At 50.5% G+C, this 14,811-nt stretch overlaps 1 protein-coding gene across 2 annotated transcripts; it reads right to left on the bottom strand.

The window, feature by feature from the left end:
- Positions 1–1,299: 1,299 nt before the first annotated feature.
- Positions 1,300–3,845, bottom strand: LOC136582802 (uncharacterized). 2 transcript variants are annotated; one of them, XR_010787222.1, is made up of 2 exons: positions 3,751–3,845; positions 1,300–1,384 (listed from the first exon to the last, which is right to left on the bottom strand). XR_010787222.1 is itself a non-coding variant. In XM_066584060.1 (2 exons), the coding sequence occupies exons 1-2, from the start codon at positions 3,385–3,387 to the stop codon at positions 1,324–1,326; spliced, it is 1,914 nt and encodes a 637-aa protein (XP_066440157.1). In that variant the 5' UTR covers positions 3,388–3,472; the 3' UTR covers positions 1,300–1,323. The 2 variants fall into 2 exon arrangements, 1 of the variants encoding a protein (XP_066440157.1); XM_066584060.1 differs by lacking the exon at positions 3,751–3,845 and adding an exon at positions 1,535–3,472.
- Between the last annotated feature and the right edge of the window lie 10,966 nt (positions 3,846–14,811).

The raw sequence follows: 14,811 nt of genomic DNA, 5'->3' as shown, positions 1-14,811 counted from the left end.
TTAAAAGGGGACTTGATGTCTTTCTGGAGAAGAAGGATATTACAGGATATAAATATTAGGTTAAGTGTCAATCCGGGTATACAGGCAGGTAGGAACTATTAGGGGTTGATCCAGGGAACAGTCTGATTGCCATTAGGGAGTCGGGAAGGAATTTTTTCCCCAAAAGGGCTAATTGGCTTCTGGCCTTGGGGTTTTTTGCCTTTCTCGGGATCAACACAGTAGGATAGACAGGCTGGACTAGATGGACATTGTCTTCATTCAGCCTTACATACTATGTTACTATGTTACTGTGGAGAACACGGACTACTAGGGCCACTGTGGAGAACGCAGACTACTGGGGCCACTGTGGAGAACACGGACTACTGGGGCCACTGTGGGGAACACGGACTACTGGGGCCACTGTGGGGAACACTTACTACTGGGGCCACAACGTTTCAACTCAGAAGAGTCTTTGTCAAGTGCTGGGTTACATACACACATGCCAACATTAAATAGTTACCATAACTCCGCCTCCACCAATCACATACATAGAAACAACATCACATTACATCATGTCCACCTCCATTGGGTGAATCAGTTTCACATCACCGGTGCAGCATAATCAAAATCAATACAACCATAGTGTTTGATTTACCCTCACATGTGTTCCTGACGGGTACTGGAGAGGTCGCACATTGATGACGTCACTTCTGTCCGGGACTCCTGTCTTTAACATCACAGAGTTCAATCTGTGTGTTTCCCATGTATACGTCAGAGTCAGCTGACAGAGCACATGATCGGAGCTCACACCCGGCTCCTCCCACGCAATCCGGCCGCTGAACCCAGCAGTATCAAGGGACTCCTTCAGTCTGTACGTCACTCACAACTGGCAGAACACGTGATCGGAGCCTCCACCGGACCTCCCCCACATGCATCAGTCGCTGGAAAGTGCCTGACATGTTCTATACTACTCATTACTAGTTGTCACTTAAGTTAATACACTATCTTTACCCAAATCTGGCTCAGGATCAATGATCCCGCCGTAAAAACCGGGAGGGATATCATCAAGCCATAGCCATTGATAGTGTGACCTTCCACCTGTAGTCGCATGACCACATGTGTAGGTGCACAAACAGGGCTTTACCCTAAGAGACAGTGTCAATTATATGTCATATATACACCTTACAGCAAGTATATGTGGAATCATATAACTAGCGCTAGTCAATACCTGGACCCATCTTGATATATCATTGGCACTATACACCTATGGCAATCAATTGAACAACATGAGACCTCAAAAGATCAACAACGCATAATACGTCATGCTAGTATGTTTTTATTCATTTATTCTGTTATTTTATACAATGTAGCACCGGACATGGGAAACTGCATCACCCAAAGGAACCTACAAAAAAACAAACAAGTGTTAAAAAAGGAAGGGTAAAAACAATACACAAAGAATCAATGCTAAACCAATTCATCAAAAACAAGTTAATCTACAAATAATAAAGGGTTATACTCCACATTAAGTCCCCTAGGGGTTAGGGAATCTAACCTGAAAATCCATTTGGCCTCCAATAGCTTCAACCTCCGTTCCCTGTCTCCCCCCCTCTCGTCTCTCTCAACCGAATCGATAACCATAAATCGAAACTGACTAATCGAATGGTTGTGATCTTCAAAATGTCGGGGAATGGGGAGGTCGAGTTTTCTGGTCCTAATATTGCTTTTGTGGTTTGACATGCGTTTCCGAACCTCCGTGGTTGTTTGTCCCACGTATTGAAGGCCGCATGGACAACTGATTAAATACACCACAAACGCAGACCAGCAACTGTACCATCCACGAATCCGAAATCTTTTACCTGTCCTTGGATGTGCAAAACTATCCCCCTTAACCATGTTGTGGCATGACGCACAACCAAGGCAAGGAAAGTTACCGTTTTTTATAGGTGCCAATGTTCTCTGTATTGAGCCACTGGGACCAGGGGAAGACGTGCAAACAAGACGGTCTTTCAAGTTCCGTGCCCGCCTATACGCCATCATGGGTGGATCAGTGAACTCCACGATGTCCGGGTGGCTCCTCGCCAAAACATGCCAGTGTTTGTTCAATATAGAACAGATTTCCCCACTGTGGGCTCCATAAGTGGACACAAACGGGATGCGTTTCATGGTGGCCTTGTTACTTTTTGAAGGACTAAGAATCGACGTCCGAGCTATCTGCTTCACCCTGTGCGTCTGTTTACTTAACAGATCCTGTGGATATCCCCTAGCAGCGAATTTACTACACATAGCCTCCAATCTGTCATCGAAAAATTCGTCACTAACCACCCGCCGGACCCTGAGCATCTGACTCCAGGGTAGAGATCTCATCATGGCCGGCGGGTGGCAGCTCGAGTATTGTAATAAATTATTACGGTCAGTGGGCTTAGTGTATAAATCCGTTACTAGACCGGATCCTTGTTTTATAATCAGAACATCCAAGAACTGGATAGATTTATCCGATGCAGAAAGGGTGAACTTCAATTCAGGAAGAAGATTATTTATTTCTTCATGGAACGCTTTTAGTTGTTCCATTGAGCCATTCCAAATGAGGAACACGTCGTCAATGTACCTCCACCAGACCTGGGCAAAGGCCCAGGCTGGGGAGGTACAAAGACGCGTTTCCTCAATGTACCGCATGTATATGTTTGCATACGAAGGGGCCATGTTAGACCCCATCGCAGTCCCTTGTAACTGCCGGTACAGCTTGCCACAGTACAGAAAAAAGTTGTTAGACAACACCATCAATAACAGTGTACGCACCAAATTAACACATTCCTCAGGTAAAGTTGACCGAGACAGAAAAAATTCCACTGCCGCTATGCCGACCTCATGCTGAATAATTGTGTATAACGATGATACATCAAAAGAGGCCAAAATGGCCTCCTCTCTGACAGTAATACGTTCAAGTTTACACAAAAAGTCAGATGTGTCCTTAATATATGATGTAGCCTCTGTGGCATGCTGTCTCAATATAACATCAAGAAAACGGGAGACATTATTGAACAGAGACCCCCTCCCTGATACAATGGGTCGACCTGGAGGGCGTTGTATGTCCTTGTGGACTTTCGGTATTGTATAAATTTTGGCCAAAATAGGATATTCAGGATACATAAATTCAAGCAATTGTTGATCGATTAACCCATCACTCCTCGCCTGATCTAAGACCAACTTCAGTTGAGATCGAACTGTGCTGGTTGGATCCGACGTTAACACTTCATAAACCAGAGTGTCTGACAGTTGGGTACTCAATTCTTGGTGGTAATACTGGGAGTCCATGATAATAATGGCCCCTCCCTTGTCCGCCGGGCGGATCGTTATTGAATCATCACTGCTCAATGAATTTATCGCCAGCCACTCTGCTTTACTCATATTAGGTCGGATCCGCCGTCTATTCGATCGATCACGTAACCTAGTAATATCATGATTTACCAGATTCTTATAGACATCAACCGCAGCATCACTTACTGGTGGCTGAAATTTACTCGGATTGCGTAGACCCGTACCCCTAGAGGAAAATGATGTAGTAGCATTCGCAATAGATTCATTTGAGGTTTGATTGGTCTCAGCAGAGGCGAAATAAGTGCGTAGCCTCAAGCGTCTAATAAATTGTCTAATGCTGATATCCATATCAAACCATTCAGTGTTTACTGTTGGAACAAAGGACAAGCCCTTAGATAAGGCCTGCTCCTGTATGGAGGACAAGGATTTAGAAGAAATGTTAACCACAGGTACCTCCATTATCTCCTGGACCGGGATCCTGACCGTGTCTGTATCGTCCTGGGATTTCTTGCGGGACCGGTTGTGTTTTCTTCCTCCTCGTCTCTTTCGGGTTTTTACGGCGGGATCATTGATCCTGAGCCAGATTTGGGTAAAGATAGTGTATTAACTTAAGTGACAACTAGTAATGAGTAGTATAGAACATGTCAGGCACTTTCCAGCGACTGATGCATGTGGGGGAGGTCCGGTGGAGGCTCCGATCACGTGTTCTGCCAGTTGTGAGTGACGTACAGACTGAAGGAGTCCCTTGATACTGCTGGGTTCAGCGGCCGGATTGCGTGGGAGGAGCCGGGTGTGAGCTCCGATCATGTGCTCTGTCAGCTGACTCTGACGTATACATGGGAAACACACAGATTGAACTCTGTGATGTTAAAGACAGGAGTCCCGGACAGAAGTGACGTCATCAATGTGCGACCTCTCCAGTACCCGTCAGGAACACATGTGAGGGTAAATCAAACACTATGGTTGTATTGATTTTGATTATGCTGCACCGGTGATGTGAAACTGATTCACCCAATGGAGGTGGACATGATGTAATGTGATGTTGTTTCTATGTATGTGATTGGTGGAGGCGGAGTTATGGTAACTATTTAATGTTGGCATGTGTGTATGTAACCCAGCACTTGACAAAGACTCTTCTGAGTTGAAACGTTGTGGGCAATAAAGTTTCTCTGGAATTAACCCCTGAGTGCTGCTCTTATCTACTCTTCTTTGCTATTTGGAATACGGTCCAGGATCCAGGACTTTTGAGAGCGAGCACCTCTTGGAGTGGAATATCTTCCCTGGAGATACACAGGGTTTACGTGTGCTGTGATCCATTTACTATTTGAAATTACTACTGGGGCCACTGTGGGGAACACTTACTACTGGGGCCACTGTGGGGAACACTTACTACTGGGGCCACTGTGGAGAACACTTACGACTTAGGGCCACTGTGGGGAACACTTACTACTGGGGCCACTGTGGGGAACACTTACTACTGGGGCCACTGTGGGGGGGTCACTATTACTGCAGAAGCCACTATGCGGGGTCACTATTACTGCAGAAGCCACTGTGGGGGGGGGGGGGGGGGGTCACTATTACTGCAGAGGCCACTGTGGGGGGGGGGACACTATTACTGAAGAGGCCACTGTGGGGGGGGGGGTCACTATTACTGCAGAGGCCACTGGGGGGGGGGGTCACTATTACTGCAGAGGCCACTGTGGGGGGGGGGGTCACTATTACTGCAGAGGCCACTGTGGGGGGTCACTATTACTGCAGAGGCCACTGTGGGGGGTCACTATTACTGCAGAGGCCACTGTGGGGGTCCCTTTGGGGGAACACTATTACTGCAGAGGCCACTGTGGGGGTCCCTTTGGGGGAACATTACTACTGCAGAGGCCACTGTGGGGGTCCTTTTGGGGGAACACTTACTACTGGGGCCACTGTGGGGAACACTTACTACTGGGGCCACTGTGGGGAACACTTACTACTTGGGGCCACTGTGGGGAACACTTACTATTGGGGCCACTGTGGGGGGGGGTCACTATTACTGCAGAAGCCACTATGGGGGTTCACTATTACTGCAGAAGCCACTGTGGGGGGTCACTATTACTGCAGAGGCAACTGTGGGGGGACACTATTACTGCAGAGGCCACCTCTTTAAGACTCATCACATCCCCCATGTACTGTCTGCTACTCCTCATCACATCCCCCATATAATGTCCTCTCACCTTATCCCATCCCCAATATACTGTCCTCTTCCTTCATCACATCCCCCATATACTGTCCTCTCCCCTCATCACAGCCCGCATATACTGTCCTCTCCCCCTCATCACATCACTCATATACTGTCCTCTCCCCTCATCACTTTCCCCATATACTGTCCTCTCCCCTCATCACATCCCCCATATACTGTCCTCTCCCCTCATCACATCCCCCATATACTGTCCTCTCCCCTCATCACATACCCCATATACTGTCCTCTCTCTCATCACACCCCCATATATTGCCCTCTCCCTCATCCCATCCCCCCATATACTGTTCTCTTCCCCTCATCACATCCCGCATATGCTGCCCTCTCCTCATCACATCCCCCATATACTGTGCTCTCCCTGATCACATCCCCCATATACTGTCCTCTCCTCCTCAACACATCCGCCATATACTGTCCCATTCCCCCATCACATCCCCCCATATACTGTCCTCTTCCCCTCATCACATCCCGCATATGCTGCCCTCTCCTCATCACATCCCCCATATAGTGTCCTCTCCCTCATCACATCCCCCATATACTGTCCTCCCTCATCACATACCCCATATACTGTCCTCTCCTCCTCATCACATCCCCCATATACTGTCCTCTCCCTCATCACATCCCCAATATACTGTCCTCTCTCTCATCACATCCCCATATACTGCCCTCTCCCTCATCACATCCCCCCATATACTGTCCTGTTCCCCTCATCACATCCCGCATATGCTGCCCTCTCCTCATCACATCCCCCATATACTGTGCTCTCCCTGATCACATCCCCCATATACTGTCCTCTCCTCCTCAACACATCCGCCATATACTGTCCCATTCTCCCACTATACTGTCCCATTCCCCCCATATACTGTCCTCTTCCCCTCATCACATCCAGCATATGCTGCCCTCTCCTCATCATATTCCCCATATACTGTCCTCTCCTCCTCAACACATCCGCCATATACTGTCCTCTCTCATCACATCTCCCATATACAGCCCTCTCCTCCATCACAGCCCCCATATACTGTCCTGTCCCCCACATCACATCCCCCATATACTGTCCTCTTCCCCATCACAGCCCTGTGTACTTCCTCCTCCAGCGCTCCACCGCCCTGCGCTCTTGTTCTCTGCGGGCCTGATATGTAACTCCCATCACACCGCGGTCACAGAACAGCTGGAGAGCCGTCGGCTGCAAATCACTGATCCACCATGTTATTGGTGACTGCGAGTGACATTATATTTCTTGCCCACCTCTGATCTCATATTAGCTATGGATGATTGAATGTTCAGGGGTTCCTGCTGATGCAAAGTATAGCAACCGCACTGTTAGCTCTGTTATAGGACAGGATCGTACCTGGGCCGTGTCCTCCGTTGGGGAAGAAAAAGCTGAAATTTACAAGTATTCAGAATTAATTAAGGAAAGGAAGTAAACGAAAGGGGGAAGAAGAACCCATCATCTGACAGTACGTCTCATTGATCACACACATATATAGTCACATGTATGATATACAATATATACGATTCAACAACCTATCTACTATATACTCTCCTTAAGAAGAGCCTCATGTCAGTCAGGCAGTGAATGAGAAGACATTCCTTACTTCAGGTGCTGCAGATCCTCTTTAAGACTCACCACATCCCCCATGTACTGTCTGCTGCTCCTCATCACATCCCCCATATAATGTCCTCTCACCTCATCCCATCCCCATACGCGTCTGGTCCAGAGATGTGTATACCTGGCAAATTTTAAATATGTCTAAATAAAGGAAGATTATACATTTTATTCTGCAAGCAAGCGTGGATGACACTTTTTCCTGCATGGAATTTTCTGCTGTTTAAGCCCAGGACCGGGGGCAGGTGAAACCGCTTGAGCAAGCAGTGGATCGTGAGACATATGAAGTGAGCAAGCTGACAGCACAGCACACTATTTTCAAGTGTCTTTTTCTTTGGAATTACCCGGCCGGTGTTGCTATGAATAACTTGTTCTGAGGAGACTATGCTCAGCACCAAATGCAAGTATACAAGGATTGAGGTAAATTCTACCCATATTTATAAGTGCAGTATCTCCATTATTTTTGGACATTTGCTCACGATCCTCACACTATTTGTAAATGAAAATTTAGCCACTAAGGTATACCATCTATTATTAGTACGTTTTATGGGACTCTAATGTACCTATGTTAATTTTTATTGGTGTTTTCAACAAAGTATGATGGCTGAACAAGAAACAGTTGTCCGGGCCAGGATGCAAAAATTATCCAGTCTGTTTCAGGACAATATACATAGGCACCGAGAGGGGGCCATATGCCAAGAAGGAGATACCCCAGCCGCAGACCAACCATTCGGAATTAGCGGACAATATAATTTTTTTCACACCCCGTATTCTCTCTAACCAGCAATTGGAAATTATCAATAAGGGTAGGAATTTTGTACCTGACTGCACGTTTGACCCTTTCAATACTATGCTGGACCTAAACAAATTTGTTCGGGACCTTATTGTAAAGAAGTATTTCTGCGAACAAACCAGAATCAATGGGGCAAACAGAACAGCTTCTTAGGAGTCTGCAAAACAAGACGACAAACATGGAGACCTAACAACAAGGGACATTGCCTTTCTCTGGGATTTAGAACAACTAGAAAAAGAACAGATGGACACTGATATGGCACCAGATTCAATTCCAATGCCATCAGATATGAGGATTCCCAATCCCTCTTTTTACCCCAAACATCTCAGAACTAGATGGCTGGATGATTTTCAAAACAGTATGGAAAGAGATCTTAATGACCTATATAGATCCAGTCAGAAGAAAGATGCATCCAAATATAAAAATGTTAACATCTCAGTGTCCCAGAGACGTGACTTACAGAATCTCATTAACGATACTGATTTAATAATTCAGCAATCGGACAAAGGGGGCACCATTGCCATAATGGATAATGCATTATACAGTTTATGTGTTGAAAAAATACTCAATGATGATAAAACTTATAGAAAATTAGAGATTGATCCCACCGTAACATTCACCCATTCATTGTCTGATTTGATTACCAGAGGGGGCTCAATGGGGTATTAAGTGACAAAGAAATGGCTTATCTAGTTCCCAAAAATCCTATTCTTGCAAATTTTTATGGGATTCCCAAGTCTCACAAAAATGTATTTCCACCTCCCATGCGCCCAATAGTTTCGGGATGAGGATACCTATGTGAGAGACTCAGGCTGTAATTTTCTATCTACCCAATTGCTGTGGTAGTTCAAATCCCCGGATATATTCCTAATAGCAATAAAGTCATTCAAATATTAGCAGGACACAAATGGGGGGCAGATAAAACCTGGGTAACTTGCGATGTCAAAGCATTGTATTCCTCTATCCCTCACCATTTGGCGCTACAGGCACTTGCATTTCACCTTAGGTCTCATGCACAATACAATGATTCTCTAAGAACCTTTTTGATGGAAGCAACATTATAATGAATGCAAACTTGGGACAACCCCTTTTAAGATCAGGCAGAGAACAGATCACAGGCATGGCTTCATAGGCAATCTGCAATGGAAGCCCTGAGAGTGTGCAGAAGGCCCCCAGCTGCCATTGTAACCGTTAGGGACCTCCAAACTTCGATCGGAGCATTTAAAGGGTTAATATGTTGCAGGAGGGTGTCAGCTATACCAGACAGCATTGTATAGAGTAGGATCGGCCCAGAACCCATTCCATACAAACCCCAAACCTCCATGACTTAACAGTACATCATGGAGCATTAAGGGGTTAATGTTGTGCATAATTTATATGCGACCTTTATGGTCCCATCCACTTTGCATGTAGTGATGCGACCGCTTTCATCATCATTTGCGATATAACAAGATGGCGGCCTGTGGAGCACTTATTGTGACATCATAGGATGAGAGAATTCTAAACATTGTGACATCACCGCATTCCAAGCTAACCCTGCAGCGTGGAAAGCCTGGAGCTCTGATCACGAGGTGAGGACGAAGAGAGAGGATGCAGTGCAGGTAACACCATCACTTTCCGGAAGTCGCAGAGCTGCTGGCTACCAGGCAATGTGCGTGAGGAACGGGCCAACCTAGACGGACGGGAAGCAAGACCCGAGTTCATGGCATCCAGTGAAAGCTTAAGGAAGATACTGCGGAACTACCCAACACCACACGCTACCAACCCGCCAAGCATGGACGATCTGTGAGTAGCCCAGCCCATGCCCAGCCTGCGCGCCACCACACAGCGCCCTCACCCTGCAGGCAGCCTCACAGCGCCCTCACCCTGCAGGCAACCGCACAGCGCCCTCACCCTGCAGGCAGCCTCACCGCGCCCTCACCCTGCAGGCAGCCGCACAGCGCCCTCACCCTGCAGGCAGCCGCACAGCGCCCTCACCCTGCAGGGAGCCGCACAGCGCCCTCACCCCGCAGGCAGCCCCACAGCGCCCTCACCCCGCACGCAGCCGCACACCGCCATCACTCCGCACGGAGCCGCACAGCGCCCTCACCCCGCACGCAGCCGCACAGCGCCCTCACCCCGCACAGCGCCCTCACCCCGCACGCAGCCACACAGCGCCCTCACCCCGCACGCAGCCACACAGCGCACTCACCCCGCACGCAGCCGCACAACGCCCCCCAGCTCTACAGAGAGATGCTGCAATGAAGCAAGCATTATCCTCCATTTGCTATGACAACAATTCTGAATGAATGAAGGCTGTAATTCTGGAAGTACTGATCATGTGACCATGACCTGACAACCAGGATCGCTCATTCATCCACTGGAACAGCAAATGATTCTTCCCTTGGACGGGTGCAGTCACACAGCGTCCCACCCTGCGCCCCGCCACACAGCGCCCTCACCCAACAGGCAGCCGCACAGCGCATTCACCCTGCACGCAGCCACACAGCGCCCCCAGCTCTACAGAGAGATGCTGCAATAAAGCAAGCATTATCCTCCATTTGCTGTGACAACAATTCTGAATGAATGAAGGCTGTAATTCTGGAAGTACTGATCATGTGACCATGACCTGACAACCAGGATCGCTCATTCATCCACTGGAACAGCAAATGATTCTTCCCTTGGACGGGTGCAGTCACACAGCGTCCCACCCTGCGCCCCGCCACACAGCGCCCTCACCCAACAGGCAGCCGCACAGCGCCCTCACCCTGCAGGGAGCCGCACAGCGCCCTCACCCCGCAGGCAGCCCCACAGCGCCCTCACCCCGCACGCAGCCGCACACCGCCCTCACTCCGCACGGAGCCGCACACCGCCCTCTCCCCGCACGCAGCCGCACAGCGCCCTCACCCCGCACGCAGCCGCACAGCGCCATCACCCCGCACGCAGCCGCACAGCGCCCTCACCCTGCACGCAGCCACACAGCGCACTCACCCCGCACGCAGCCACACAGCGCACTCACTCCGCACGCGGCCGCACAACGCCCCCCAGCTCTACAGAGACATGCTGCAGTGAAGCAAGCATTATCCTCCATTTGCTGGGACAACAATTCTGAATGAATGAAGGCTGTAATTCTGGAAGTACTGATCATGTGACCATGACCTGACAACCAGGATCGCTCATTCATCCACTGGAACAGCAAATGATTCTTCCCTTGGGCGGATGCAGTCACACAGCGTCCCACCCTGCGCCCCGCCACACAGCGCCCTCACCCAACAGGCAGCCGCACAGCGCATTCACCCTGCACGCAGCCACACAGCGCCCCCCGACTCTACGGAGAGATGCTGCAATGAAGCAAGCATTATCCTCCATTTGCTGTGACAACAATTCTGAATGAATGAAGGCTGTAATTCTGGAAGTACTGATCATGTGACCATGACCTGACAACCAGGATCGCTCATTCATCCACTGGAACAGCAAATGATTCTTCCCTTGGACGGGTGCAGTCACACAGCGTCCCACCCTGCGCCCCGCCACACAGCGCCCTCACCCAACAGGCAGCCGCACAGCGCATTCACCCTGCACGCAGCCACACAGCGCCCCCCAGCTCTACAGAGAGATGCTGCAATGAAGCAAGCATTATCCTCCATTTGCTGTGACAACAATTCTGAATGAATGAAGGCTGTAATTCTGGAAGTACTGATCATGTGACCATGACCTGACAACCAGGATCGCTCATTCATCCACTGGAACAGCAAATGATTCTTCCCTTGGACGGGTGCAGTCACACAGCGTCCCACCCTGCGCCCCGCCACACAGCGCCCTCACCCAACAGGCAGCCGCACAGCGCATTCACCCTGCACGCAGCCACACAGCGCCCCCGAGCTCTACAGAGAGATGCTGCAATGAAGCAAGCATTATCCTCCATTTGCTGTGACAACAATTCTGAATGAATGAAGGCTGTAATTCTGGAAGTACTGATCATGTGACCATGACCTGACAACCAGGATCGCTCATTCATCCACTGGAACAGCAAATGATTCTTCCCTTGGACGGGTGCAGTCACACAGCGTCCCACCCTGCGCCCCGCCACATAGCGCCCTCACCCAACAGGCAGCCGCACAGCGCATTCACCCTGCACGCAGCCACACAGCGCCCCCCAGCTCTACAGAGAGATGCTGCAATGAAGCAAGCATTATCCTCCATTTGCTGTGACAACAATTCTGAATGAATGAAGGCTGTAATTCTGGAAGTACTGATCATGTGACCATGACCTGACAACCAGGATCGCTCATTCATCCACTGGAACAGCAAATGATTCTTCCCTTGGACGGGTGCAGTCACACAGCGTCCCACCCTGCGCCCCGCCACACAGCGCCCTCACCCAACAGGCAGCCGCACAGCGCATTCACCCTGCACGCAGCCACACAGCGCCCCCCAGCTCTACAGAGAGATGCTGCAATGAAGCAAGCATTATCCTCCATTTGCTGTGACAACAATTCTGAATGAATGAAGGCTGTAATTCTGGAAGTACTGATCATGTGACCATGACCTGACAACCAGGATCGCTCATTCATCCACTGGAACAGCAAATGATTCTTCCCTTGGACGGGTGCAGTCACACAGCGTCCCACCCTGCGCCCCGCCACACAGCGCCCTCACCCAACAGGCAGCCGCACAGCGCATTCACCCTGCACGCAGCCACACAGCGCCCCCCAGCTCTACAGAGAGATGCTGCAATAAAGCAAGCATTATCCTCCATTTGCTGTGACAACAATTCTGAATGAATGAAGGCTGTAATTCTGGAAGTACTGATCATGTGACCATGACCTGACAACCAGGATCGCTCATTCATCCACTGGAACAGCAAATGATTCTTCCCTTGGACGGGTGCAGTCACACAGCGTCCCACCCTGCGCCCCGCCACACAGCGCCCTCACCCAACAGGCAGCCGCACAGCGCCCTCACCCTGCAGGGAGCCGCACAGCGCCCTCACCCCGCAGGCAGCCCCACAGCGCCCTCACCCCGCACGCAGCCGCACACCGCCCTCACTCCGCACGGAGCCGCACACCGCCCTCACCCCGCACGCAGCCGCTCAGCGCCCTCACCCCGCACGCAGCCGCACAGCGCCCTCACCCCGCACGCAGCCGCTCAGCGCCCTCACCCCGCACGCAGCCACACAGCGCACTCACTCCGTACGCGGCCGCACAACGCCCCCCAGCTCTACAGAGAGATGCTGCAATGAAGCAAGCATTATCCTCCATTTGCTGGGACAACAATTCTGAATGAATGAAGGCTGTAATTCTGGAAGTACTGATCATGTGACCATGACCTGACAACCAGGATCGCTCATTCATCCACTGGAACAGCAAATGATTCTTCCCTTGGACGGGTGCAGTCACACAGCGTCCCACCCTGCGCCCCGCCACACAGCGCCCTCACCCAACAGGCAGCCGCACAGCGCATTCACCCTGCACGCAGCCACACAGCGCCCCCTAGCTCTACAGAGAGATGCTGCAATGAAGCAAGCATTATCCTCCATTTGCTGTGACAACAATTCTGAATGAATGAAGGCTGTAATTCTGGAAGTACTGATCATGTGACCATGACCTGACAACCAGGATCGCTCATTCATCCACTGGAACAGCAAATGATTCTTCCCTTGGACGGGTGCAGTCACACAGCGTCCCACCCTGTGCCCCGCCACACAGCGCCCTCACCCAACAGGCAGCCGCACAGCGCATTCACCCTGCACGCAGCCACACAGCGCCCCCCAGCTCTACAGAGAGATGCTGCAATGAAGCAAGCATTATCCTCCATTTGCTGTGACAACAATTCTGAATGAATGAAGGCTGTAATTCTGGAAGTACTGATCATGTGACCATGACCTGACAACCAGGATCGCTCATTCATCCACTGGAACAGCAAATGATTCTTCCCTTGGACGGGTGCAGTCACACAGCGTCCCACCCTGCGCCCCGCCACACAGCGCCCTCACCCAACAGGCAGCCGCACAGCGCATTCACCCTGCACGCAGCCACACAGCGCCCCCCAGCTCTACAGAGAGATGCTGCAATGAAGGAAGCATTATCCTCCATTTGCTGTGACAACTATTCTGAATGAATGAAGGCTGTAATTCTGGAAGTACTGATCATGTGACCATGACCTGACAACTAGGATCGCTCATTCATCCACTGGAACAGCAAATGATTCTTCCCTTGGACGGGTGCAGTCACACAGCGTCCCACCCTGCGCCCCGCCACACAGCGCCCTCACCCAACAGGCAGCCGCACAGCGCATTCACCCTGCACGCAGCCACACAGCGCCCCCCCAGCTCTACAGAGAGATGCTGCAATGAAGCAAGCATTATCCTCCATTTGCTGTGACAACAATTCTGAATGAATGAAGGCTGTAATTCTGGAAGTACTGATCATGTGACCATGACCTGACAACCAGGATCGCTCATTCATCCACTGGAACAGCAAATGATTCTTCCCTTGGACGGGTGCAGTCACACAGCGTCCCACCCTGCGCCCCGCCACACAGCGCCCTCACCCAACAGGCAGCCGCACAGCGCATTCACCCTGCACGCAGCCACACAGCGCCCCCCAGCTCTACAGAGAGATGCTGCAATAAAGCAAGCATTATCCTCCATTTGCTGTGACAACAATTCTGAATGAATGAAGGCTGTAATTCTGGAAGTACTGATCATGTGACCATGACCTGACAACCAGGATCGCTCATTCATCCACTGGAACAGCAAATGATTCTTCCCTTGGACGGGTGCAGTCACACAGCGTCCCACCCTGCGCCCCGCCACACAGCGCCCTCACCCTGCAGGCAGCCGCACAGCGCATTCACTGTGCACGCAGCCACACAGCGCCCCCCAGCTCTACAGAGAGATGC

This window comes from Eleutherodactylus coqui, chromosome 11 (assembly GCF_035609145.1).
Source record: "Eleutherodactylus coqui strain aEleCoq1 chromosome 11, aEleCoq1.hap1, whole genome shotgun sequence".
Classification (NCBI taxonomy): domain Eukaryota; kingdom Metazoa; phylum Chordata; class Amphibia; order Anura; family Eleutherodactylidae; genus Eleutherodactylus; species Eleutherodactylus coqui.
This window is presented reverse-complemented; position numbering and strand designations above follow the sequence as displayed.

What these genes read in the sequence shown, in the direction of transcription:
- LOC136582802 (XM_066584060.1), bottom strand. Translation starts at nt 3,387, where the DNA reads ATGAGTAAAGCAGAGTGGCTGGCGATAAATTCATTGAGCAGTGATGAT. An exon ending in GAGGCCAAATGGATTTTCAG is followed by an intron (nt 1,385 to 1,534) that starts GTTAGATTCCCT and finishes GTTTTTTTGTAG; the next exon opens with GTTCCTTTGGGTGATGCAGT.